This window comes from Lutra lutra, chromosome 16 (genome assembly GCF_902655055.1).
Source record: "Lutra lutra chromosome 16, mLutLut1.2, whole genome shotgun sequence".
NCBI classification, from domain to species: domain Eukaryota; kingdom Metazoa; phylum Chordata; class Mammalia; order Carnivora; family Mustelidae; genus Lutra; species Lutra lutra.
In genome coordinates this window covers 45,576,225-45,604,177 of record NC_062293.1, presented here as the reverse complement: position 1 = coordinate 45,604,177, position 27,953 = coordinate 45,576,225, and the positions used below count along the sequence as shown (strand labels likewise).

The 27,953-nt window shown below is 50.8% G+C and overlaps 1 protein-coding gene across 4 annotated transcripts in view; it reads left to right on the top strand.

Moving 5' to 3' along the window:
* The first annotated feature begins 3,683 nt into the window (after positions 1–3,683).
* Positions 3,684–27,953, top strand: part of SLC43A2 (solute carrier family 43 member 2) — a 40,446-nt gene continuing 16,176 nt past the window's right edge. The window contains exons 1-5 of one of the 4 annotated variants that reach the window (XM_047707248.1): positions 3,684–3,803; positions 4,995–5,204; positions 13,564–13,777; positions 14,920–14,975; positions 15,870–15,946. In XM_047707248.1, the coding sequence (XP_047563204.1) occupies positions 5,045–5,204; positions 13,564–13,777; positions 14,920–14,975; positions 15,870–15,946 (507 nt within the window). In that variant the 5' untranslated portion in view covers positions 3,684–3,803; positions 4,995–5,044. Of the gene's footprint in view, positions 3,804–4,034; positions 4,143–4,523; positions 4,609–4,989; positions 5,205–13,563; positions 13,778–14,919; positions 14,976–15,869; positions 15,947–27,953 lie in introns of those variants that run through there. The other 3 variants (XM_047707245.1, XM_047707247.1, XM_047707246.1) reach the window with 3 other exon arrangements.

The window sequence follows — 27,953 nt, the reverse complement described above, 5'->3', positions numbered from 1 at the left end:
TATGAGTTATCTGATTATGTTCTTTCCCCGATTTTCAACTGAGGTGTTCATCTTTTCCTCATTGATTTATAAGTGCCTATGTATATCAAGGATATTAATTCTTTGCCCCATTTGTGATTGATCATTTAATGCTGGTAATAGTTTCTTTCTTCTTTCTATAGAAATTTAAAATTTTATTTTAGACAGACTTTTTTTTTTCTTTTTTTCTTTTTTTTTTTTTTTTGTGGGCAGCAAAGCAAGGTTTATTGAGCAATGGCAAAGTGATAGTACAAAGTTCCTAAGGAGGTAAGGGACAGGAGAGGGTTGCCATGGGAGTTTCTAAGTCTAGGGGTTTTTATGGGCTTGTTGGCTGTCTGTTTTTTTTTTTTTTTTTTTTTTTTTTAGATTTTATTTATTTATTTGACAGAGAGAAATCACAAGTAGGCAGAGAGGCAGGCAGAGAGAGAGGAGGAAGCAGGCTCCCCGCTGAGCAGAAAGCCCGATGCGGGGCTCGAACCCAGGACCTGGGATCATGACCTGAGCCGAAGGCAGCGGCTTAACCCACTGAGCCACCCAGGCGCCCCTGGCTGTCTGTTTTGATCTGATTGACTCTCCTGGCGCCTGTCATCCAATCAGGTTTTTGTCACAAGGGAAAGGGTGGAGGGTTCCTTGCAGAGTGGTCCCAAATCCTTTTTAAAGGTGGCTTCCTCTCAGGGAAGTCTTTAGACAGTCTTTTTCTTCTTGACTGCTGAGGGGTTTTTTTGTTTTGTTTTTAAGATTACTTATTTGAAAGAGAGAGCGCATGCTTGCGCGCCCACCAGCAGGGGGAGCAGCAGAGGGAGTGGGAGAAGCGGTCTCCCCGCTGAGCTAAGCTAGGAGCCCAAAGCAGGGCTCTCTCTCAGGACCCTGGGAACATGACATGAGCCAAGGGCAGGCTTAACCCATTGAGCCACCTAGGCACCCCTTGACTTGTGAGTTTCAAATGCTTAGTGGAAAGGCCTTCTCTACCCTAAAACTAGTGAAATAATCATCTGCCTTTTCTTCTGGTACTCTAGTGGTTTTATTTCTTTATGACTTGTCAGCAGTTCTGGTGTTGGGGCTTTAACACCCTTGACAAAAACACCGAAAAAAGAAACCCAGAATTTCATTCAAATAGCCCTGGATCCAATCTTCTGATAATAATTGTTTTGTGACTTTGAAATGGTATTTAAAACCTCAGTTTTTTTTTCATCTGGGGACTTTGGAATGGGGACCTGGCCATCTCCCAGAGCTGTTGTGGGGATTAAATGACAGAAACTACATAAAGCACCTAGGAAATTTTTAGTTCTCAAAAAAAGGGTAATTACTATTTGCATCACCATCATTCTCCCAGATTTGAATCCTTTGTCCCAAGAAGCTGATAACTTCCAACCCTTTTCATTTGTTCATGTTTTCACTCAACAAGCCCAATTTTGTGCACCTGCTTTGTTTGGGCTTCTGTGTTAAGCGCTGGTAAACAAAGTTGAGTAAGACATAGTTTTTGCCCCCAAATATTTGTTCATAGTCAGTGGGAAAAGGGAGGGACAAATGAAACAGTGCACTATAAAAAAACAAAACAAAACAGTGCAATCAGTGGACAAAGATAGTAAAGGATATTTGGGGTAGTGGTTAGGGAAGGCTTCTTGAAGGAGGTGCTATCCAAGAAGAGTCTATCTTTGAAGGCCAGAGGCGAGAGTACAGCACCTGCAGGAACCACAAGCAATTCCATGTGATTGAAGCACCTATGATCTGGCCAGTCAACCAGCCTCTAAGTGGAGGAAGAGACCAATAGGGAGGAGCCTGTGTGGGTTAGGCTGGAGAACTTGAACTTTATCCTACAGGACAAATGGTAGAGAGTTTCTGAAGGATTGAGCAGAGGTCAAATGTACTAAGGTCAGATTTACCTTTCCTACAGTTCACTGGGATGGGGTTGGGTGAAGAAATGTATTTGAGAACCTGAGATCAGAGGCTGAATGAAGAGCAGTTGCAGGGACGCCTGGGTGGCTCAGTTGGTTAGGCAGCTGCCTTCGGCTCAGGTCATGATCCCAGCGTCCTAGGATCGAGTCCCACATCGGGCTCCTTGTTCTGTGGGGAGCCTGCTTCTCCCTCTGCCTCTGCCTGCCACTCTGTCTGCCTGTGCTCTCTCTCTCTCTCTCTGACAAATAAATAAATAAAATCTTTAAAAAAAAAAAAGCAGTTGCAGTCCTAGGGATACAGATGGGCAAATTAGATAAATATTTAGGAGATATGGCTGTGTTGGTGGGGTGGGGGTGGGGGTGGGGTGAAGGAGAGGGAGAATAATGGAGAGTTTAAGACAAATTTCAAATATTTATTGAAAAGATGGTTCACGATATCTAATTTTGGTAGGTAGTGGTGCTATTATTTGAGAAAGAATGAGAGGGACAGTTTGGGGAGTAGAAAGTGAGTTATTTTTTTTTAAAAGATTTATTTATTTGAGAGAGAGGGAGAGCAGGAGAGCATGTGCAGGGGCAGAGGGAGAGAATCTCAGGCTGACTCCCCACTGAGCTGGGAGCCCCAGGCGGGGTTCCATCCCACCACACATGAGATCACAACCGGAGCAGAAACCAAGAGTTGGAGGCTTCACCTCACCACCCAGGTGCTCCTAAAGTGAATTATTTTAGAGATGTATTTGAAACCGTTCAGAGATGTGTATGGAACAGCTGCCTGGAAACGTTCCTCTGGCAGGTGGCTCTAAGGAGGTGGTGGTGGTGGGGGGGGACTGAAGTTTATCTAGTGGCAGTCCCAAGTGAGTGGGTGAGATTCTGCGGGTTGGGTAACAGAATAAGTAACCAGCCAGGATCCCCCAAGCCCACAGCGCCGAGCGAGGTGTAAGCAAGGTTGCCAGTAGCGGGTTCACGGCGGCAGGGGGCGCACTTGGATGCAGGGACGTGAGACAGGAGGCTGCTGAGGCTCCCAGAGTCCTGGAAGAGGCCAGCTCCCAGAGCGTGCCAGGGAGACCAAGCTGAATCTGGGGTAGACCGAGGGTCTAGTAAGATCGGGCTAGCCACTCTGATCGGGGATACGCAGCTGGGCTGCCCAACCTCCCCAGTGCCCGGGCTCTATCCCGCTGCCAAGCCGTCCTGGGAGCAGGTCCAGCTCTCTGATCACATTGGGTACCGAGCCCTCCCGACTCCAGGCGCTTTCCCGGAGGCACTGCCCGCCGCGTCACCAAGCAGAGAGGGCCCCTGAAGTTGACGTCCAGGAATGGGACGTAAGCGGGTGGAGGTGTTGCAAGACAATGGAGATTGTATGGTCAACTTTGAGTAAGGATCCACAAGGGGACCAAGGACAGCAGGAGGCGGCGAGGGGGCGGTCTTGATGGGAGCGGACCGTCCTAGGGTACAGACAAGCCCCAAACTCCCACCTACGGATCCCCCAAGGCCATCTTCCAGGGACCGGGCAAATGGCACCCAGAAGAGAGGGTCCGTGAAATCAGCAGAGCAGGGAAGAGGCACACCACGCCTGGGCAGGGGTCCGGGGATCCAGGATGAGCAGACAGCGCCTGGATGGAGGACACTGGGGACAGGCGAACGAGGAATCAGAACACAAAGCCCGAGGCAGCCGGGGATGGCAGCGTTGTGTGGGAGAAGCAGCGGAGGCGGCGGGAGCGGAACGACCCACACGGAGCCAGAGCATCGGGACATGATGCCCAGGTCAGAGGGGAAGCTGGGGACTCCACAAGCGGGCCGGAGAAGAATGGAGTGCAGAAGCACCAGCTGGGTGTGAGGGAGACAGGCACGCAGTCCGGGGGTTACTGGATCATCGACCGGGGGAGCCTGACCCAGGTAGGGCTTCAGAGTGAGGTTCTGAGAGTCGTTGGGGCAATGCCCCCAGGGATTCCCAGCCCGGCTGTGACTCCAGTTAAAAGCAGCAGAGGAGAGGCACGACCCGCCGCTGCCCGGGGCCCCCCCAGCTCTCTTGTTTGTCTCGGAGTCCGGCCGGAACCGGCTTCTGCTCGCCGCCGGGCGGGCAGGTGGCTTCTGATTGGTCAGTGCTTGTTTCCAGCCCCGATTCAGCCAATCAGCGTGCGGCAGTGTTTTCATCTTGGGTTGGAATAAAAGCGCTGGAATAAAAGGAGACAGAAAAGGCGCCGGCCGGGCCCGACACACGCTGCTGGGAGCCTGGTGAGCTGGATTTTGGTATCTAGGTCCTGGGCATAGGTGCTAGGAGGACAGAAGGTGCTCGAATAGGGGTGCAGGGAGACAACATGTGACCGATGAGGAGCCGCCAGGGAAGAGATGACGAAAAGAGGAGGCAGCTAGGAGATGGCGAGACGGGGGTCCGCTTCTGGGAACAGTCTTAATGCCGAGGAAACACCCCTGGTTGGGGGTCGCGCAGGTGGCTCGCGCCGCCGGTTTGAACCGGCTTCGCCTTTCCCATGCGGGGTTCGCGTGGCCGCAGCGCCTAGCGACCTAGACAGCGGCCAATGGCGCCGCAGTTTCTAGCCGTCAGGCCAATGAGCGGGTCGGGGGCGGGCCGTTCCGGACGCTGTTCGCTGATCTTGTGGTTGAAGGAACGAGCTCTGAGGAAGGGTCTCCAGTGCGGGCGGGAGGGCTTCTGTCAGGGTCCCAGGGAGTGGCAGCCCCCCAGGTATGGCCCTGCCCAGGTATCCGGACGTAAGGTGCCTCTCCTGCCGGTCCCCAAGCTGTGTCAGATCTGCGGAGAGCCCGATTAATTCCACGCCCCTGAGCATGTCTTAGTCTCTCCTTGTTTCCCTGCCTCAGGTTACCTCGGAACTCGCCGAGGGAGAGGTCTCCCCGCCGGGCCGGGGCCGCTGTCCCGGAGCTGAGGGCGGACGCACGAGCCAGCCGCAGACTAGCTGGCCCAGGACCCAGGCCGGGCTGGGGCTTCCTTCGCCGCGCGCCCCTACCGCCTGGGCCGCGGAGCGGTGACAAGCCCCGCACGCTGCGGCAGCGGCCCGGGTTGGCCGCACAGGCTGGGCAGCGCCGGGCGCTGACGCCGAGATCTGTGTGCAGGTGGCCGCCGAACCGGAGCCGAAGCCGGAGCCGGGCCTCCGCGCCGCGCCATGGCGCCCACCCTAGCCACAGCCCATCGGCGCCGCTGGTGGATGGCCTGCACAGCCGTGCTGGAAAACCTCCTCTTCTCGGCAGTCCTCCTGGGCTGGGGCTCGCTGCTCATCATGCTTAAGTCGGAGGGCTTTTACTCGTACCTGTGTACTGAGCCAGGTGAGACGGGCGGCTCGGGCTGGGGGTGGTTCCCGGAGTGGGAGCTTTGGGAGAGGGCGAGACGGGAGTGAAAGATCGGCCAGCAGTACTACCTCGCACCTCCCGGTTTAGCAGAAGCCCCGTTTGATCCTCGCTCAGCCCTCTCTGCTGGGTACGTGTCATTGGCTGTTTTGTGGATGAAGAAACCGAGGCCCAGGCCCATCTTCTGGCTTGCCCAAGGACTGCGGTAGAGCCAGAATCCCCCTAAGTCCAGGGTGTCCTTCCTCCCGCCTTAAGGAACATTGCTGGACTCCTCTCCTTCCAGTGCATAGCACATCACTTGCCTTGCACTAAATACGTTGCTGCCTGACTGTGAGAAAGAGGAACTCCTGACTCAGTGGCTGGGGTGCAGAAAGAGAGGAAGTGGCTTGGCCTCCACCCCACTGAAGCTTCATCTGGAATCTAGATGTTTTAGTCAGGCCATTATGGAGTCTCTTAAGGGCATGTCAGCTACAATTTCTTGTCTATTTTTTGCTGCTTTATGATTTTCCAAAGGACATTTCCTCCCACAGGCTGTGAGAACATCCCAGTGGCCTTCTATCTGCCTGCCATTGTGGAGGGAGGCAAAGGGGGTATTTAGGGAAATAACACTTGTTCTGTTGTCTCTCTTTGCCACACCATTGGTTTTGCTGAATGCAGGCTGAGGATGCTTGTCTATAAGAAATCTAACCCCAACTCCTACCTTCACACCCCCCTGACCCCGTCCAAGGCTCCTAATTGTTGTAGATTAGTAGATTCAGCTGAACAGTGAGACCCAAGTGCCTCTCCACCTCTACCCTCCTACCCCTTTCCTAGGTAACCTTGATAAGAAATGTTTCCCTCTGCCCTCTGCTATCCCCAGCAGTGGCTACCTAATAGCTGAACTCCGTAATGTCTCTTTCCATTGCCTTTGTCAGCCAGTTCCTGCACGAGTCCCCTTAGAGGGAGATGGGTAGAGTTTGACCCTCTGAATCACAGCACTGGCATGCCTTTTCTTGTTAGCGTTCTAAATTGGGGGGAAGAGAAAGCTTTGGACCAGCTCATGCTACCTATAACCCCATGTAGAGTCCTTGTTTCCCTTTCTTGGTAGTCCCAGGAGATTTCTGAGTGTTTCAGTTTCTAAGGAAGCTTTGCTGGGCAGGTTAGGGGCAGGAGAAACGAAGGGGATGCAGAGGTCACCTGGGGGAGGGTAGAGAGTATATAATTTATAACCTTTAGCCTTTAGCTACTCAGAAATATTTCCTAATAGCCTAAGGGTTCTTGGCAGACTTTTCCGCACATCAGCAAGAAATCTAGGGAGATGGGAGAGTCACTCAGACCTTGTTCCTTGAACAAGCTTTCTGCTTTGCCCAAGAGATGTTAGCAGATTAAGGACTCTGGAAGGAGCAGGTTGGAGTGTTTGGCTCTTCCTCTCCCTCCCTCTCTCCTCCGTTTTAGCTCATGACCCTTCCTGCCTCCCTCTCTGATGGATTCTTTCAGGCTGCACCGAGGGTCTTTCCTAAAAACAGAGAGAAACCTCATTTCCAGGTGTAGCTTTCAGTGTCTCATCCAGACTGAGGGACTATTGTGGTTGATTTTTTGGCGGGGAGTGTGGGAGGGAAAGGTTCCTACTGTAGAAGGCCAGATTCTAAGTTTCTTTTCTGAGCTTGTCCACTGACTTAATGTATTTTATGGTACTGGTAGCACTGGGGCTGGTCACTTCATTCCTGCCTCGACCTTGGCTTCTTCCTCCATTTAAAGTGGGAGGAGTTGCAGAGACTGCCAACACAATGCTGAGCTGGTTTTGAAGCCGGTAAGAGGCTCGACCCCGTCCCTCCTATAAATCAAAGTGAAGGTGAAGGGTCAGGGTGGCAGTTGAACATCAACTTCTTATCCCGTGCCTTTGCCCCTGCCTTTGATTTTGTTTTTTTTCTGACTACCTGGAAGGCCTGCTGATCCAGCATCCTGGACGGGCAGCCCCGCTGATTCCACACAGCTTATCTCTCTGGCCTCCCTGCTTCTCGATTCTTGGAGTCCCAAGTAGCCTGTCACCTTTTGGAGGCAGGAGTCTCCTCCAGGCCTTGCCTCCCTGGAGTGCCTGGAGCGTATAGGGTCAAGGTTTCCGCTTAGGCCTAATATGTTTAAACTTGGTGGATGGCTGACTTGCTGAGAAGCAGTGGGGCCATTTATGGAGTTTATTATGTTAGACTTGTGAAAAGCTGACTGGTCTGCCGCTGCTTGAGATGCCAATTTGTCAGCTTTTTGTCACTTATAGGACCTTGGCTTTTGGGTTTTTCTCTCAAGAAAATTTGCCTAAACCTGTTGAAACGTTCTCAGAACTCATTCTTGGGACGCCAGCCAGAATCTGGCCCCGGACACATGGTGTTGGGTTGCAGTGTGGTGAGGTGGGAGAAGGAGTGAGCCTGTTTCTCTGCTGCCTCTCAGCTCTTTTTGCCTTTCTCACCACATGAGATTGTTAAGGACCCGTGCCCAGCATTTGGGCTTTGCCTCCCCAGCCCCCCTGGTGTGGTTGGGCTGCTGTCTGGCTTTCTAGCCCAGGAAGTCCAGGGCTTTCCCAGACCCGTGTCCTTTTGGCCTCGGGATGACCGCCATACCTCCCCACTCTTGACCTCTTTCTTCATTTTCTCAGTCATCTGATGGCCCGCTTGGACAGGGTCAGGTCAGGGGGCTGTTAATCTCTTCATCTAACCCACATGTCCAGTAAGCATTGAGGTGTTGTGCTGGGGGGTGCAGAGCAGTCCTGGCCCTCAGGGAGTCCGTAGTCCACCAGCATCAAACCCACAGACCATATGCTTCCAAGTGGAGGTCCGGACTGCAGTGAGAGCAGGGGGCCAGGAAGGAGAACGGCAGTGGGGATCCAGTTCAACTTGGGTGGGAGGGCCTCTCTGAGGTTTAGGGGGAAGCGGGGAGGGCAATGAGGGGTGAGTTGGGAGAGGAGTGGGGCAAGAAGAGGTGGGAGGTGGCCAGGGCCCACAGGGCCTAGGAGGCCACGTGGGGAAGTTGGATTATTTTATTCTCAAGGCAGGAAGAAGTGACAGGGGCATAGGAGGGCGACGATCGGATTCGCCTGTTAGACTCTTAGGAATTATTGCAGTATTGCCACAAACTGGGCATGGGGCATGGGTGGGAGTTGCGGTCTCTGCCCAAGGAAGTCACGGTCTAGCTCATTCACGGACACCAAGGCAGACCCGAGTTCTGTTCCCTTCACGGCCTAGCTCATTCACGGACACCAAGGCAGACCCAAGTCTTGCTGCCTGTAGTGGCAGTGGAGCTGTACCCCTCATGAAACAAAGCAGGAAGCTGGTCCCCCGGGCCCTGAGAGGGCAGAGGGGCCGCTGTCCACCAGGGAAGCAGAGATGGGCCTGGGGCCCCGCAGGTGGGCCGAGGTGGCAGAGGTTGGCAGGAGACCTTCCCTGCTGCTTGGAGGCCCTCTTTTAATGGTCTCCTCCTCACGCAAAGGCTGCTGGCTTTTTTTTTTTTTTTAAGATTTTATTTATTTATTTGACAGACAGGGATCACAGGTAGGCAGGGAGGCAGGCAGAGAGAGAGGAGGAAGCAGGCTCTCCCCGCTGAGCAGAGAGCCTGATGCGGAGCTCGATCCCAGAACCCTGGGTTCATGACCAGAGCTGAAGGCTGAGGCTTTAACCCACTGAGCCACCCAGGCGCCCCTAGGCTGCTGGCTTTGAATAGCTTTTGAAAGCCCACCCTTTGACTTGTATTGCTGTGAATGTGACTGTTTCCACTCCCCACTCCCCGCTCCCCCTACTCCCCTTTCCACCTCGCTTTATTTGGGATTTAAAAAAATAAACATTCTCTAGCAACGGATGAGAAGGTCTGAATGCTGGTGTCCATGGCCTCACAGTAAGTCAGAGAAAGGAGCTGGAACCCTCAGCCTTTCCTCCCAACCTTGCCTTTCTTCTTCCCATTTCATGACCCACTTTCCCTCTCCCACATCTGTGGGCCCCACCTGCCTTCGTGGTGTTGCATTAAGATTTTGTCCAACTTGGGCTGACTCTCAGGGAGGATCTTGGGGTCAGTCCCATTCACACTGGGTGTCATTAAGGGCCACCTGGGGCTGTCTGTGCTGTCTCTGTCCCTTCATTATATTCTCTTGGAAAGCGTTGGACCCAGGTAGTACAGCATCAGCACAGCCCAGAGGCTAAAACCAGGAACTCTGAGGTCCAGCAGCCTGGACTCAGGTCCAGCTTCTCCATAAGGTGCTGTCTATGAGACGTCAGACAAGCACCATGACTGCTCCAAAGCCTCCGGTGTCCTGTTGTGGACGGTGGGCGGGGAGTGAGAGCACTAAGCGACATGGAACGAAAGCCACTGAGTAAGTGGCCAGCACACACGGCCACAAGTAGAGGCTAGGCTCTGGCCTACCCAGGATGGCCCTCTGACTGTCTGTGTCCTGCCTTGTGTTTGCTCTGCGTCTGAGGCTGACCTCTCATCTACATCTCCCTGTTGGACTGAGATACTGCTTCCTGTTGCCGGATAGACTAAGGATTTAGGAAAGTGACAGGAGATCCTGGGGCAGGGACCATCAGCAGGGAGGTCCAGGGGCCTGCATCCCGGGTTTGGGGGCAGGCAGGCAGTAAGCAGTCAGAGAAGGGACATGCTCAGGAATTCAAGGAGCCTCCAGCCCAGTGCCCCCTTGTTCCTTTAAGCATCATGCAGCCGTTCCCTTTGTTTGTCTGGGGTGGGGGGAACCCCCTCCTTGACCCAGGGAGGCCAGGGGAGCCCAAGTGGGGTCATAGCACCCGCTTTTGTCCCCTGCTTTCAGTGTACAGATTGTGTGTTAGTCTGCTGTGAGGAGGGCTGAACAGTGCAGGCATTGTTCTCTCTTCCTGGCCCCTCAGCAGACTCACAGTGATTCGGCACACTCTGGCCACACCAATTGCTTGCCTGTCCTCTTGGTTCACCTTCCCCGGGCCGGACTGGGCCAGGCCACTCTGGCCGCCCAACTGAGAGGCATGTTTGATAAACAGGTGCAGGTGAGGTGTGGAACAGGCTAGGCTGGGAGCAGAGGGGCACCCTGGGGCTTGACACTTCTTTGGTGCTTATCTGTTTGTGTCTCTTCTGGCCCACAGTGGCCCAGGTGGGAGCAGAGGGAGCGGAACAGCCTGGGTGTGGCTGTGTTTGGGCATTTGTCGGATCTGTGATTATTCATGTGGGCTGTTTACTGCCAACAAAGCTGGGCTCACCAAAGACTAGTCTCCTCTGGGAGCAAGGGACTCTCTTGCATTGCTTCACGGACAGACAAGAGAGGCCACTGAGACTCCCTATCCTGGGCTTATCTGTTGCTGGACATCACTGCCTAGAGGCAGGAGTGCAAGGGTCAGGCAGCCCAGTTGGCAGGGATTTTTTTTTTAAAGAGAGAGAGCTGGAGATGCCTGGGTGGCTCAGTCCGCTGAACGTCTGCCTTCGTTTGGCTCAGGGTCCTGGGATCGAGTCCTGTTTAGGGCTTCTTGCTCATTGAGAGGTTGCTGGGAGTGGGGAACCTGTTTCTCCCTCTGCCTGCTGCTCCCCCTGCTTGTGCTTGCCCTATCTGACAAATAAAATTAAAAAAAAAAAAAAAAAAGGAGTTAAAGCTGGTGGCCCAAAGTGTGTAAGTCTCTTTTCCTGTGTGTAGTGGCTCCAGGATGAAAGATGGGGGACAGGGGTGCCTGGGTGGCTCAGTAGGTTGAGCATTTGCCTTCGGCTCAGGTCCTGATCCCAGGGCTTTGGGGTGGAGCCCTGCATTAGGCTTCCTGCTCAGTGGAGAGCCTGCTTCTGCCTCTGCTGCTCCTCCTGCTTTTGCGCTCTCTCTTTCTGTCTGTCAAATAAATAAATAAAATCTTTAGGGGGGAAAAAAAAAGATGGGGACAGATACCCTTCCCTCCACTCCTGCCTCTCTCCTTAGGAGTGCCCCTGTCCAGTTCTTTTTAAATTCAAGATGTTTCCACCACCATCCTCACTTACAGCAAGGCAGGGAGACTGCCTTGAGTACATTGCCTTGGGATTTATCTTCTCTCTTGTGGCAAGTACAGTCTTGGGTTTATGGGTCCAGCTCTGGAAAAACCGGGGGCAGGCACCCTGGGGCCTCTACTCAGAGACAGTGCTTCCTGGCTCCGTTGGCTACCTGTCTAGCTCGGGCTGTCTCTGCTTATAGCCGCGGACCCAGAGTTCTCCAAGCCCTGAGTTCTCCTGTGTTCTGTAGTGCGGTCCCAGACCCTGAGCGGCCACAGTCAGGGTTCGCAAGCCAGTGATCCCAGACCCCGAGGCGCCTTCTCCACCCGTTCCCTCTGTGACAGTTGTATGTTGCTTTGCTTGTATCTGCACACCAACCGGGAAATGGCCGTTGCGGTGTGGAGGCCCTGTCCTCCCACTTCACGTGCAGTTCCTGTTGCTGCTGGCCGCGAGCCGTCCACTGAAACCAGCGCCAGCCTCGGAGGCAGCGCCGCCTGTGCCGAAGCTATGCCACCGCGGACGAGCAGCTCCGGGCCCCGGCTAGGGCAATGCGTGCGGGGCTTCTGACCTGGATGCTCATGGACTCAGATGATCCTGCTGGTCATGTGTTTGTGCTGTCAGCGTAGTGGGGTCTCTCTGAGGAGACAGAGGGGCAGGGTTTGGGGGTGGGGAGAGAATCTGGCTTGTTAGGTTTCATTTCTGTGGTTTCAGAAGGTTGACCTTGTGCTTTTCATCTCCTTAAATCCCCTCTGTCTTCTCCTTGGTTTCATACATACTATTTCCTTTCTTTTGTCTGTATCCTCTTGGCCTCGGTGATCTGACTGCAGTACTCCCATCGTTTTCATTCATTTGGTAAACACCTGCTGCACCCCAGGACCTGGGTGAGGTGCTGGAGACGTGGGCTGCCAGCCCAATGGGAGATGAGACACAAAGTCATGGTACACACACACTGTTGTGGGAGCCTGCGCCCAGTGCCTTTGTCCAGCTCCACCGCTGGCCAGTTACACCATCCCAGGCCTCCCATAATAGTGATAATAATAGCAGGTCATAGCTGTTGTTTATCGAGCACTTTCTATGTCCGTGTAAGCTCTAAAGTGTTGTCCGGAGTTCCTCATGTATCTTCCCCCCGACTCTAGGAGGTAGATACAACTACCGTGTTGTGCCATTTTGCAAATAAAGAAACAGGTAGAATGATATTAAGTCATTTTTCCAAGGTTATCCAAGTAGGAAGTAGAGGTACCAAAATTGAAACCCAGAGGCCAGATTCTGGCCCCTCCCCCTCAATCGATGTGCCCCCAGCAGGGGCTGTTGGTGAGAGGCTGGCATACATAGCATGATTCATCCTAAGTGCATCCTTCTCCATGACCTTAGGGCAGCCCTGGGAGGCCTGGGCAGGCCTTTGCCGACCTCAGCTTTACGGCCCTGGCGCCAGAGGGCCGCAATCTGGAGGGGGGCAGTTATCAGCAGAGAGGTGTTTCCTCGCCTCTCCCAGTGTTACCTCGCATCTAATCAGAGGCTGCTCCTCTCTGGAAGGATTAGTCAGCATCTTTAACTAGCTGGGCCCCCAAGAGGAGAGGCTTCCTCTGCCGCCTTCCGGCCTGTGCTCCACCCTCCTGCCTGCAGCTGCCGCAGCACTTCTTCCTCCCTATGTCTCGCCCTCTCCCGGCTGGGTGAACTTTGGAGGGGCGATTAGGGCCGAGACTGCAGGTAGCACAGGTGTGGCCTCAGGGGACAGCAAAACATGACCCCAGCAGGGAAAGTAAGAAAGGTGGACCTTAACAAGTGAAAGCTAATGACTTAGGACTATTAAAAAAAAAAAAAACAAAACCAAAAAACTTCTCCAAGGGGTTTTGCTCTTCCCTTTGGTTGACCGAGGAGAACCAGGGCATTGCAGTGTCCCCAGCAGCTTGTCCCTCTCAGGTGGTCTAGGGTGGAGCCCTGATAGACTGGCCGCAGCCTGTTTCCACGGACAGAGCTGCTGAGATTTCCAGCCGGCCGGTGACCCCACAGCCTAGGCTGGTTCCTAAGTCCTAATCTTCTCTGATGTAGGTTACTCTCGAATGGGAATCTCAAGCTGGGGCTCATGCGTGCCTCAAGGGACACGGGAAACCCCTGAAACTGTGGGCAAGCCTTTGTGTGCGTTTTCGGAGGAGGAGCATGGATTCCTTTATTGGAGTCTCCAGAAGGTTTGCGACCTCTACAAAAGATAAGAGCCTCTGCGTTACTGCTCCAAGGGGCTGGGGCCAGATGCACAGTCAGTCAAGCCTGCCCCGGGGTAGCCAGAGCCAGACCTAACATTTCCAGTGGGGTCTGAATGTGCAGCTGCCCCGCTGATCTTTGGGAATCCCTGCCTCAACCCTGTGATCAAGTTTCCCTCCCTCTACACATACAGATACTGTCACCAACGGCACAGTGGGGGGCACAGCAGAGCCGGAGCAGGAATCCGAGGATGTCAGCTGGATGAATGGCTGGCTTAGCTGCCAGGCCCAGGATGAGATGCTCAACTTGGCGTTCACCGTAGGCTCCTTCCTGCTCAGTGCCATCACCCTGCCTCTCGGCATCGTCATGGACAAATATGGCCCAAGGAAGCTCAGGCTGCTGGGCAGGTCAGTGCAGGGTCTGGGGGCGGGCAGGTGGGACTCCTGGGCTGAGATCCCCACTGTGGAGAATCCTGGTCCCTGCTGTCAGCCACACTGTCAGCTCCCTAAATGCCCACCCAGAGTGGGGCTCCTCTCCATTCTGCCACCAAATCAGTAGGTCCTGTGGTCCTTGCTGTGTGCTAGTATTGCATAAGAAAGGCTCGGGGCCCTGGGGCCTACTTGGTTGCTTGTCATTAAGAACACTGGTTTGTACTTCCTGAGGTGCGTGCCCCTGGCCTATAAAGCTCCAGTCCACCAAACTCAGGGTTAGTCCGCCAAGCAGTGGGTCCTCTCAGCCCACAGCCCTCCCCTGACCAGTCCCGCTGGAAATGATCATCTACAGGGCTGTGGTTTGCAATGGGTGAGCTCTGTGACCGCGAAGGGAACGGGTGGAGGATCAGTCTCATTCATTCTTTGGAGCATAAGAGGCCTTGGTCCCCAGGTTGGAGCTAAGCAGACAGGATTCAGAAGCTGCCGCTCAGCTCCCTCATGCTCGGTGAGGTACTACCGCTCCTCTGTAGAGTGGGCGTAGGAACCTGGGGAACGGGTCGTGCCCACTCACTTCAAAACCCTGGCCTCTCCAGTCTGAGGATGGGAGGGGATAGTGTAGTGTGGTGTTCATCAGATCTGCCTTTGGGCCCTGAATTCTAGCTTAGACAGCTGCTGTCTATGAGACTTTGTGAGAATGTGTGGTTTTCTCTTTCTTTCTTTTTTTTTTTTTTAAAGATTTTATTTATTTATTTATTTGCCAGAGAGAGAGAGAGAACACAAGCAGGCAGAGTGGCAGGCAGAGGCAGAGAGAGAAGCAGGCTTCCGGCTGAGCAAGGAGCCCCATGCGGGACTCGATCCCAAGACCCTGGGATCATGACCTGAGCTGAAGGCAGCAGCTCAACCAACCGAGCCACCCAAGCATTCCTGGTTTTTTCTTTCTTTGTTTTATTTTCTTCATCAGTAAAATGGAGCCAGTTGTACTCCTCAGAACTGTTAAATTAAACGAGAGAATGTATGCAAATTCTCTGGAAGCATCTGACCCATAGTAAATACTTCCTAAGAACACCATTAATAACAACAGTAATAATAAATAATGTATTATTTCTCCTTGTTTTTAGTGCCTGCTTTGCTGTCTCCTGCTTGCTGATTGCCTATGGAGCAAGTAACCCGAACTGTGAGTATGCTTTTCCTCTACTCTTTGGTCAGGGACTGGGGAGAGAGTGCCCAGAGGTGCTCGCAGACCCGCTTGCTGTAGCCATGCCAGGCCTGGGGCTCACTGCTCAAGTCAGAGGGGATGCCTGTTAGCCTTCACCCTGTCACTTGTCTTAAATGGGGGACTGGGTAAGACAGTGGTCACTCCAGACAGACGTCTAAGAGAAGCTCCTGGGGTGTGCAGTACTCCCATCCCATCACCAAGCTAGGCCAGGCCCCAGTGCCCTCCCTGATGCCAACCTGAGTTCTAGAACCAGGCCAGCTGAGGGATGTGTGCATAACTTGGGAGCTGAGTCCCCTGAGGCAGCCCAGGCCAGCACTATAAAGATGGGTTAGAAGTTGGGGCACCTGGCTGGCTCAGTTGGAAGAGCATGCAACCCTTGATCTCGGGTCATGAGTTCGAGCCCCACGTTGGGCGTAGCGCTTACTTAAAAAGAAAAAAATGATGGCTTAGAATCCAGCTGGTCCCCAGCCCTGTTCAGGTAGAGCCATTGCTTCAAGGACTTTCAGAACAAACACCAAAATAGCACTTGAGGTTTGCCAAAATCTTGGCCAGGCTCATCCACTAATTTTTGAGCACCTGTATTTTTGTTTTCGGAGAAGGCCTGTGGCTTGCTGCTAAGGTTAGTGGAGAAAGGGGGATGGGGCTACACCTTCCGCAGGAACCCAGGCTCTGTAAAATAGGCAAGAGGATGGTGGCGAGGAAGAGGCTGTTCCAGCTCCCCAGGTGTCCATCACTAACCCCAGATGGCTTGTCATCCATTCCGCTTGCTCCCTGCGAGGCACTGGGCCAGGCCCTCGACTTCCGGAAGCTCATCTGTGGTTCCCCGATGATGAGCTTTCCATTTCCTTACAGCCCTCTCCGTGCTCATCTTCGTTTCCCTGGCTCTGAATGGCTTTGGTGGGATGTGCATGACTTTCACCTCATTAACAGTAAGTATTGATTCTTTAAAGATCTCTTGTTCAGTCCTCGCTCTGTGAATTTGAGGCAGTTTTTTTTTGGCTTCAGTTTCCTTGCCTTCCATCTGCCTATTGTGCCTGGACATCCCAAGCAGGAGAGGACTGCTGGGGATGAAGTGGCCTGGCAGCAAAGCCAGTCATGGCCTCCTGTGCTGGGGAGGTTCTCTAGGTAGGCCTGAAGGCAGCAGAACTCGGCTCTTGGAGCAGGCCCACCCCTTGCCTGCTGACCTTGGCTTACATGCTGAGGAAGCCAGCTCACTAGCCACGTGCCCAGAGAAGACAGGAGTAGAGAGAAAAAAGCTGCCACCCACTTTCTTTTCTCTCATTTCCCATGGCGGCTCTGGTTAACAGTGCCACCTAAAAACAACCCTCCCTTGAAATCTCCCCACCCTGAACCATTGCCTTTGTCCAGAATGGAACGAAAAATTCAAGGGTGTACATGGCTGCCTCTTGTCGTGGTTTACTGAATGCCAGGGTACAGAGAGCCGCCACCCTGGGGAGAGAGGTGTTTTCTTGGGATGCTTGAGTGCCCCCCTGTCTTTTTCTTTTTCTTTTTCTTTTTTTTTAAGATTTTACTTATTTAACAGAGAGAGACAGCAAGAGAGGGAACACAAGGGGCGCCTGGGTGGCTCAGTGGGTTAAAGCCTCTGCCTTCAGCTCAGTTCATGGTCTCAGGGTCCTGGAATTGAGCCCCGCATCGGGCTTTCTGCTCTGCGGGGAACCTGCTTCCTCCCTCTCTCCCTCCCTGCCTCTCTGCCTACTTGTGATCTCTGCCTGTCAAATAAATAAATAAAATCTTAAAAAAAAAAAGAGAGAGAGAGAGGGAACACAAGGAAGGGGAGTGGGAGAGGGAGAAGCAGGCTTCCCGCAGAGCAAGGAGCCAGACGTGGGACTTGATCCCAGACCTGAGCTGAAGGCAGCCGCTTAACAACTGAGCCACCCAGGCACCCCAGTGTGCTGCCTTATCTGTAGCAGCAGAATACCACAGAACGTGCTTCTTTGTGAGGTGGGAGAGGTTGTTAGAAGAAAGTCAGTCAAAGAAGGCCAAACATGTCTTCCCTAGGAGGAAGAAGGGAGCTCTCTACAGGCTGGCCCTTCAGAGCTGGCCAGTGGGAAAGAAGTGAGAATACTGTGCTCTTCAGAGAGATTTCTGTCCCAACAGCAATGTCTGGCTTGCCTCGGTTTCCCTGTGACAAACATTTTTATGACGTGGTACCTGCCATCCCGATTTGCAGGGGCCTCTGGTTTCTGATGTCCCTTTCCACTAAGAGTCAGGAGTCCTGCTGTTGAGGGGTGCTTGTTTGGCTTTGAGGGAGCCCTGGGGATGCCGGTCTTCTTGGAAGGAGCTCAGAGAGGTGCTGGTATCTGTGTGACCCCTTGCCTGCAGGCTGTGAGCCTGAGCCCGAAGACAGGCCCAGGCAGGCCCAGTGCCTCTTCTTTTGCCCCTTCCTGTGCTTTGCCTGGTTAACTTCGTCCCGGTGAGAGGGGATGACTGTCTGGTGGGAGCCCACGGAAATGGAAAGTTCAGAGAACTCTGTGTTAGGTGTGAAAGGCACAGCGGGGGCTGTGTATGTGGTATGCTTTGGACGTAGGTGACACACAGGTGTGGGTGACACAGGGCTGTGAGTGACACATGCATCTCTGGGAACTCTGGCAGCCTTGCCCTCTGTGATATGAGGGAGATTGACTTTGTACTCTTTTGTGTGTTACTTCTATTTTCTTAACCAGGTAGATTTCTTTTTCTTTTCTTTTCTTTTAAAGATTTATTTATTTATTTATTTGAGAGAGAGACAGTGAGAGAGAGCATGAGCGAGGAGAAGGTCAGAGGGAGAAGCAGACTCCCCATGGAGCTGGGAGCCCGATGTGGGACTCGATCCTGGAACCCCGGGATCATGACCTGAGCCGAAGACAGTCGTCCAACCAACTGAGCCACCCAGGCGTCCCGGTAGATTTCTTTTTTAAATGGATGTATCCCCCTCCTTCTCAAATTCCTGGGGGAAAACAGATGTCGAAACAGTAAGAAATATTTCAGAACTATCCAAAGTACACAAATCCCACTACGTTGTGTAAATTGTGAAACAAAAGTCATGGTTCTGTTTGTTCTTTGACAGCATGAAAATGACCAGATCTTTCATCAAGATGAAAATTAAAAACCTGGCATCATTCCCATTATTTTGGTCATGCTGTGCCTATGTTATGGCAGAATTTAGGGGTAAAATTAGGGATAAAAAAGAGATGGGCCTTGAATGTCAGGAGTTTATGCTCTGAGATGAAGAAAGATGTTTTATTGTAATAAAGTAGAAGACAAGTGGGTAAAAACCACCACACCATGAATCACCTTTAAGAAAGGCTTTGGCAGGGGACACCTGGGTGGCTCAGTCAGTTGAGTGTCCGGCTCTTGATTTTGGCTCAGGTCATGATCTCATGGTCCTGGGATTGAACTCCATGTCAGTCTCCACTCTCAGCCTGGAGTCCGTTTGTCCCCCCTCCTCCTACCCCTCCCCCTGCTTGCTTATGACTCTTTTTTTTTTTTTTTTTTAAGATTTTATTTATTTATTCGACAGAGAGAAATCACAAGTAGGCAGAGAGGCAGGCAGAGAGACAGGAGGAAGCAGGCTCCCTGCTGAGCAGAAAGCCCGATGCGGGGCTCGAACCCAGGACCTGGGATCATGACCTGAGCCGAAGGCAGCGGCTTAACCCACTGAGCCACCCAGGCACTCTTGATCTCCTGTTTGTGCGTTCAAGCCCCACGTTGGGTATGGAGACTACTAAAAAAAGAAAAAAAGAAAAAAAAGAATGAGCTTATAGTTTTCAAGGAACATTTGGAGGAGGCTAGTAGGCCTATAACAATTTGATTTCTGGATTCCTTTTTTATGATCATAGACAAAAATGTTTTTATTTTCAGAAGTCAATATTTTAGGAATAGAAAGTATAGGCTGTGAAATTCTATAAGCACACCTTCAGCAATTTAAAATGTAAATCTGCATATACCAATGTTATTCTTTTTTTTAAAAACAGGCTGTTATCAGTTTGCCTTTTTTACTTAGTTCTTTTCACATGTTTTTCTGCCGGTACCTAGAAATCTACCTTATTATTTTAAACTCTAGAGCTCCGCCTCATTATGAAACAGTTCTATGTTATTCTGTAATATAGATATACCATAATTTACTCAACTAGTTTCCTGCTCATGAACATTTGGGTTGGTTTCTAGTCTTCCCGATTTATGGTGTTACTGGAGGGAACACCCCTGTACATACCTTCCCGTAAAATAAATTCCTAGAAGTGGGATTGCTGGTCTTCCCCACAGGTTCCATCCTAATACTATTGTACCAGCATGGATAAGAGTGGCCCTTTCTCCACACCCCTTCCCCAGACCTTGTTTTTAGCCTTTTATTTTATTTTATTATTATTTTTTAAGATTTTATTTATTTGACAGACGGAGATCACAAGTAGGCAGAGAGGCAGGCAGAGAGAGAGGAGGAAGCAGGCTCCCTGCTGAGCAGAGAGCCCGATGATGTGGGGCTCCATCCCAGGACCCTGGGATCATGACCTGAGCCGAAGGCAGAGGCTTTAACCCACTGAGCCACCCAGGCGCCCCTATTAGCCTTTTAAATATTAGCCAGTCTGATCTGGTGAAAATGGTATAACCATGATTTTTAAAAATTTTTCTTTGTTTGTGAGACAGAGCATCTTTCCACCTCTTTTTTTGTGGTCATTTGTATTCTGTGAATTGTTTCTTTGTGTGATTTGTCTTTTTTTTTTTTTTTTAAGTGTTTTGTAAGAACTCTTTGATCTATAAAAACAAATTTGCTGTCTTTCTGGGTAAGCAAGGGATCTTACCCTAGGGTTTTTAGGCCTCTGGGTGATCATGAATAAGCTTAAGGTAGGCTGTACTTCCCTTGAGAGTGTATGCAAGCAAACTGTGTACGTGCTGGTGCATTTTTTTTTTGTGGCTCTGTTGCTTTCATCAGCCTCTAATAGGTCTGTGTGAAGGTCAAAAGCACTGCGTAGGAACACTTGCATTAGCTCCTCACTGTCCCACCGGGAGTCAAAGGTGCACAAGATAACACAGTGAGACCATCTGATTGTTAACCTAAAGGCTTTGGTTAGCAGAGATCTGTTTAAGGGAGCCTGGTGGCTTGTCTCCTAAGGCTTGTCTCCATTCTTGGGCCTAGAGCAGGGGGGAGCAAACTGCAGCCCCCAGGCCAAATCCAGACCACTGGTAGGTGTGGGCAACCCAGCTGAGTGGAGGGACTGGCGGTGAAAGAATTCACCCAAGGCAGAACAAAGGAGATAGAAGTTTATTGAACACACCGCAGGGGAGCAGCCCACAGGACAGCAGGACAGGGAGGCAGACTGTCTGCCAGGAGGCAGTGCTGGGGGCTGTGGTTCAGGTGGGGAGTGAGGAGGTATGGGAATGTGTGGAATTTTCCTTTTTTGGTACCTGTGCCCAGTTGTAAGTCGCCCTTTCGTCAGCTAGGGCTTGTGGCTGTTTCTGAGGTGGGTCTGCGGATGGGTCTGTTTGCGCTTGGCCCCGGGGGTCCCTGTGGGCCCTTCTACCCCACTTGGCTTCCAGTGCTCACGCCTGCTGCTTAAAAGCTGCCAACTGTGGTTGGTGTGGGGAGGATTATAAACAAAGTTTTGTTTTTTTGTGTTTTTCAAAGATTTTACCCATTTATTTGAGAGAGAGAGCACACGCACACACGCGGGAGCAGGAACAGGGTGGGGGGCAGAGGGAGAGGGAGAAGCAGGCTCCCTGCTGAGCTGGGAGCCCTACTGGGGCTCGATCCCAGGACCCTGAGATCCTGACCTGAACCGAAGGCAGATGCTTAACCCACTGAGCCATCCAGGCGCCCCCGTGAACAAAGTTTCATTGGAACACAGCTATGCCTACTATTTACTACTGTCTGTGGCTGCCTTTGTGCTGCAGGGCAAAGTGAGGTAGTTGTACAGAGACTATCTGGCCTGCAAAACCTAAAATATATGTTATCTGATGCTTCACACCCTTTGGTCTAGAGGCGCCAAGAAGCTGCTCAATTCCTGTCCCCTGTCAGGAAAGCAGGGGCTGACACCCACTCCCTCACCCCACCTCCTGCTGTCACCCCCTTCTGTGTATGTGGGCCAGCTCCCTCAGCACTTTTTAAGTCATGTTCCCCCTCCACTGCTGCCCCGGCCTGGGGGATCTCAGTGGGTGTTCTCCTGTCCAACAGGGTCTCAGAGGAGGATTCTCATGGCTCTCCTTTCCAGAATAGACCCCAAAAGGGGAATGAGAAGCAGGTCAGCGAGGACAGAGCTGGAGCTGTTGGGCAATGTTTTAGGGCTGGCCAAGACTTCTGCTGAGCAGAGCCCAATCTCATTCTGACACAGCCCAGGCCTTTAAAAAGCAGAACTGTCAGGATTGGCTCCCAAAGACGCCAGGCTAGCCACACAATGGCACTTTGTGTTTGTGTCTCCCACCCATGTTCTAATTTGGGGGACAAAGGAGTCTTCAGGGTCACCTTTAGGAGCTCCCTAAATCATATCTCCTACAACTTCTTTGGGGTGTTGGATAATAATCACTATGTGATAACCTGGGAATCTGGGGGGAATGTGTTGCCATGGAAACCTTAATTTGGGGACTTTCTGAGTTCTAAGGAGGTTTGTGTTGCATGAGCTGTGGTATAAATAAAGTGACCAGGGGCTGTGAGCTATCACCCCATTGGTGGAGGAGGGCCCCTGGGTTGGCAGAATGCCTTTTCCCCCCACAGACTGGGGCAAGATAGCCAGTGGAGCCTGAGAGGTCTATACTCGTGGGTGATCCTTGGCCCTAGAGGGGAGGCTCAGAGGGGCAAGACTGGATTCCACACTAGATGGGCTGCCTGCCAGTCGGGGGCCTTTCCCAGGTCCCCACAGCAGAGGGTCTGAGCTGGGCCTTGAGACAGCCTTGGAGGAGGAGGGTGGTACTCCATGGGAACATAGCACTCCCCGGGGCGGAGAGCCTCAGCTTCCCCGCTGGACATCTGGACAGCACACTTTGGTCTGTTTGCCCAGTGTCTAACGTTTGTACAACCCTTTAACTCGCTTCATTGGCTGGAGTGCAAACACCGGCCGGCGGCTGAGGCAGTGTCTTTGGGCTGCCACCCCGCAATCCACGGCCTGGGGTTGCTTGGAGATGGGAGCAGATGCAGCTAACATTGTGGACGCATCTTTTCCACTTCATTACTCGCCGCCCCCGCACCCCAGCCCCCCATCCATGTGGGTGGGACAGGGAGTTCTGAGCTGGAAACCTCCTGGAGAAGCGGTTACAAAATGTTGTCAGGGTCCTCAATGAAAAATTTCTCTGTGGACTTTTCCTATTTGACTCTAAAGTCTGACTTTCAATCTGAGGAAGAAATGATCCCGTGGGATTTGGGACCAGAGTTTGATGAAAACAAAATAAACAGCCTTCTTCAAATACTGAGAAGAGATGAAGAAAAGGCATCAGGGTACAGCAAGGAAGCACATGTGCCCTGGCAGGGGGTGGGGTGGGGTGGTGGGAGTTTGGTATTTCTGCTTGGCCGACCCATTTCCACAATCAGGAGACAATCCCCACAGCATCCCAGCCAGCCCTCTGGGAGCCTGGGTGAGAGGCGAACACAATTCCCCATGCCTGGAGCCAGTTCTGCCTTTTGGTTTCTATCCTGTGCCTTAAGAACCCAAAATAGCCAGCTGATCGCCATTGACCTGGGAAAAATTTACCCATCAGAAGGTGTTTTCCCTTGTGAGTTTGCTTCACCATGTGACACGTCCAGCATCCGGGGGTGAACAGAAAGTGTAGTGGAGGCATCAGCAGGGCTGGGCCCTGCTGGGAAGGCGAACGAGGTAGTTTCAGGAGTGGAGTCCCTCCTCCCCACCCCTTGCAGCACTGGAGCGGAAAGGTGACCACAAGGACCTTTTCCTGGCAATGTGCACTTGGAGCTGCCGGGTTGTTTGGGGTTGGGAAATAGCCCAGCTTTGCTGAGTCTGCTTGTCCAGACTGGTACGTGGATCCCAGCCTATACAGGTTGTACAGAGCTCTGGGTGTGTCCATCAGCCACCTCTGGACAAGGCTCACCTCTGGAAGGGGCCTTGTGGCTTTTCCCTGAGGCCCAGGGCATGTCCCCAGCTGGTGGGCTTGGGAGACTGTGGATTTGCAAAGTCAGTGTGAGGGGAAACATGGTGGCCCTTCTCTCCCTGCCTGCCAGCCAAGGCCTGTCGTGGGGGTCCCTGAGTAGAGAGTCATCTTAGAGAGGGTCCTCCAAGGAGGCCAACCTGTCATCACCATCCTGGAGCCCAGGCCTCTGGGTCTTCTTGTTCAGGAGCCCTGTTCCGTGGCCAGGACTCGGGGCCGGGGAGGGGGGGTGTGCGGGGCGGGGGCAGGCGGGTGCTGCCTGCAGCTGCTGTTTTCCCCTCTGGGAAGGTCACACAGCCAGAGCCTGTTTACAGGGCGGCCGAGGGGCTGAGAATGAGTCACCACCGTATCCCCGAGCAAGCAAGGCTGGCTTGGAGAGGCCGGGTTCTGCCCTGCAAGCCTGTTCCAGCCCTGGCCCTTGCCGAAGCAGCTCAAGTGGCTGGGAAGCACCCGGAGCCTGGGGAGGGGGCCTGTGTTCCCCACCTGTGAGTGCAGTCGTGAAGCCAGAATCAGGAAGCTGCCCCTCCTGAGTGTTTTCCCCTGTCATCTGTCACTGTAGCAATGGGTCTGGCTTCCTACTTGGCAGCACAGCTGGTTCTTCCCCTCCACCCAGCCCTCTAGGTCCACAGTAGGGCACTCTGCTCCGTGCTCAGCCATCACTCCCATCACCAGGGCTTCAGAGTAGCTGCCCTGTGCAGAGCAGGTTGTTTGGAGGCAGAAGGACGGGGAGGGTGGGAGGGAGGAGGAGACAGATGCGAGGATGAAAGAGGAGAAAGTCTGCAGCAAATGCAAGTCTATTTGAAGGTGCAGCCCCGGACCATTGGCAGGTCCCAAAGGAGCATCAGAAGGGATGTGGAAAACCTCTAGTGGGAGAGCAGACTGAAAGCTTAATCAGGAACAAATAGAAGGTGAGAGGTGAGGGTAATTGCCTTGGAGACCAAACTGAGGTTTCCAAGAGGAGAGTAGCCCAATGCTGCCTAATGCAGAAACTTGACCCGCTTTGAATCCCAGATTTGATCCTGACTGGTCTGGGGGAGTCACTTGACGCTTTTAATCCTTGAGTTTTATACCTAATAAGGGTAAGAAATTACACCTACCTTATAAGGTTGTTTTGAGTGTTTTTAAGATAATACCTGTAGTAGGCATTAAAAATTTATTATGACAGTGCTATTATTATTATTATATGTTATACTAATATAATTATGCTGTTATTATATATTATTATTTAATAATAAGGAAAATCCTCTAATCAAGCTGCTCCTAGGCACAGCAAATAAGGGAAATCTCCTGGCAGGCATGGCAGCTTTTGGAGGAAGGGAAGGAAGCAGCTTAAAGGATAAAACACAATTAGTATTAACATTTAAAAAATAATTAATGTCCTTAGGGAGATCCTCTTCTTCTGCAATTGCTACCACACATTGACTATAGTTGGGATGTTTGTACTTTGGATTTCACTGGCCAAAGTCACCCTTGATGTTCTTTTCAAAGATTTCATCTGAAATGCTAGGTAGACCCTAAAAGCTGACACACACTTTGACTTCCTATTTAAATACTTGAATTGGTCAAAAACAAACAAACAAAAAAAAACAAAAAACAAACCCACCATGAACTAAGAGGAAGTTAAAGGACAAACTAGGAAAACATACCTGCAGTTCATGGATGAACTATGACTCTTTAATATATGAAAAGCCTGTATAAAATCCTTATGGAAAGACTAATATCCTCACAGGAAAAAGGACAAATGAGGAATATAAATGACTGGTATTTTTAAAAGATTTTTATTTATTTATTTATCAGAGAGAGAGCAGAAGCAGGGGGAGCAGCAGGCAGAGGGAGAAGCAGGCTCCCCGCTGAGCAAAGAGCCTGATGCAGGGCTCGATCCCAGGACCCTGATGAGATCATGACCTGAGCGATGGCAGCCACTTAACTGACTGAGCCACCTAGGCTTCCCTAAATGACTGATTTTAAAAATTGTAGAAAGTGTTCAAAGTCCTTAGTAATCAATAAATATAAATTTTTTTAATTTCTTTTTTTAAATCATGGAATAGGGCACCTGGGTGGCTCAGTGGGTTGGAGCCTCTGCCTTTGGCTCAGGTCATGATCTCAGGGTCCTGGGATCAGGCCCCACATCGGTCTCTCTGCTCAGCAGGGAGCCTGCTTCCCTTCCTCTCTCTGCCTGACTCTCTGCCTACTTGTGATCTCTGTCTGTCAAATAAATAAATAAAATCCTTAAAAAAAAATCATGGAATAAGTTCTATATATGTGGTATTAGAGAGAATAGTATAATGATTTCTGTGTACCCATCTTACAACTTGAACAGTTATCAGCTCATAACCAGCCTTGCTTTGTTACTGTTTCCACCCACCACCCAGACTGTTTTGAAGCAAATATCAATCATTGATTCACTTCATTTATATACACAAAGAAGTGGACTTCAAAACAAGGGTGTTGGGTGCCTGGGTGGCTCAGTCAGTTAAGCATCTGCCTTAGGCTTGGGTCATTATCCTAGAGTCCTGGGATCAAGTCCTGCTTGGGCTCCCAGCTCAGCGGGGAGTCTGCTTCTCCCTCTCCCTCTGTCCTGTGTTCATGATCTATCTCTGTCTCATACACTCTCTCCCTCTCAAATAAATAAAATGTAAAAAAAATAAATAAATAAAGATAAATAAAACAAGGATCTTGGTAAAGTGGCAAATATTAAAAAAAACGGTAACACACAGTGCTGGAGTGGATACAGTGAAATAGACACTCTACTATGCTGCTGGTGGGAATTACCATTTGTTGTAAGTTTTCTGGAAGGCAGTTTGGCATGGAATATCACAGAAACTTAAAAGTGTGTATTCCCTTTTGCCTAATGATTCTACTTTTGGGAATTTACCATAAGGGAATAATAGCTATGTACACATATGTTTATCTTTAAGAATGTTAATTAAAAAGGACCTCAGTCCAGGTGGTGGGTATTGTAGAGGGCACGGATTGCATGGAGCACTGGGTGTGGTGCAAAAAATAATGAATACTGTTATGCTGAAAAATAAAAAATTATAAAAAATTGAAACTAAAAAGGACCTCAGTTCCAACATGAGAGAAATGGTTGCATAAATTATAGACCATCCAGATAAGGAAATACCAGACAGTCATTACAAATTATGTTGAAGGTGAATACTAAGAAAACATTTACAGGGGTACCTAGCTGGCTCAGTTAGTGGAGCATGACACTCTTGACCTTGGGGTCATGAGTTTGAGCCCCATGCTGGGTGTAGAGATTACTTAAGAATAAAAGATAAAAAAAGGGCACCTGGGTGGCTCAGTCAGTTGAACAGCCGACTCTTGATTTTGGCTCAGGTCATGATATCAGGGTTGTGGATTGAGCCCTATGTGGGGCTCTATAGTCAGCACAGTCTGCTTGTCCCTCTCCCTCTGATCCTTCCCCTGCTAGCATGTACACGCTGTCTCTCAAATAAAGTCTTTTTAAAATTTATTTTTATTTAATTTTTAAAAAGATTTTATTTATTTGACAGAGAGAGAGAGATAGTGGGAGAGAGCATAAGCAGGGGGAGCAGCAAGCAAAGGGAGAGGGAGAAGCAGGCTCCTTGCTGAGCAGGGAGCCTAATGTGGGACTTGAGCCCAGGACCCTGGGATCATGACCTGATCTGAAGGCAGACCCTTAACTGATTGAGCCACTCAGGCACCCCTAAATAAAGAAAATCTTTAAAAAATAAAAATAAGGGGGCACAGGGTGGCTCAGTGGGTTAAAGCCTCTGCCTTCGGCTTAGGTCATGATCCCGGGGTCCTGGAATCGAGCCCTACATCGGGCTCTCTGCTCAGCGGGGAGCCTGCTTCCTCCTCTCTCTCTCTCTGCCTGCCTCTCTGCCTATATGTGATCTCTGTCTGTCAAATAAATAAATAAAATCTTTAAAAAAATAAAAATAAAAATAAGGGTGGCTGGGTGGCTCAGTTGGTTAAGTGACTACCTTCAGCTCAGGTAATGATTCTGCAGTCTGCTTCTCCCTCTGACCCTCCCCCTTTTTGTGTTCTCTCTCATTCTCTCTCTCAAATACATAAATAAAATATTTTTTTTTTTTAAAGATTTTATTTATTTGACAGAGAGAGATCACAAGTAGATGGAGAGGCAGGCAGAGAGAGAGAGAGAGGGAAGCAGGATCTCTGCCGAGCAGAGAACCCAATGCGGGACTCGATCCCAGGACCCCGAGATCATGACCTGAACCGAAGGCAGCGGCTTAACCCACTGAGCCACCCAGGCGCCCATAAATAAAATATTTTTAAAAAATAAAATTAAAAATGAAAATAATAAAAATAAAAATTAAAAATCTTAAATAATTTTTAAAAATATTTTATTTATTTATTTGAGAGAGAGAGAGTGAGTAAAAGAGAGCATGAGAGGGTAGAAGGTCAGAGGGAGAAGCAGACCTCCCTGCAGAGCTGGGACCCTCATGTGGGACTAAATCCCAGAACTCCAGGATCATGTCCTGAGCTGAAGGCAGTCACTTAACCAACTGAGCCACCCAGGTGCCCTTAAATAATTTTTTAAAGAAAGAAAAAAGAAAACATATCAAGTAAAAGGAAAAAAATTTGTAAAACAATATGTAGCATATGATCCCAGTTTTATTTAAAAGTTACAGGTATTTGTAGGAAACTGATTAAAGGTAAATATATCAAAATAGTAACATTGACTATATCAGGGTGATTTTTGTGTTATTCTTTCTTTCTGTATACTTTGTTTCAGATGTTTTACAATGAACATAACTCGCTTTAAAAAAAAGATTGTTGGGGCGCCTGGGTGGCTCAGTGGGTTAAGCCGCTGCCTTCGGCTCGGGTCATGGTGTCGGGGTCCTG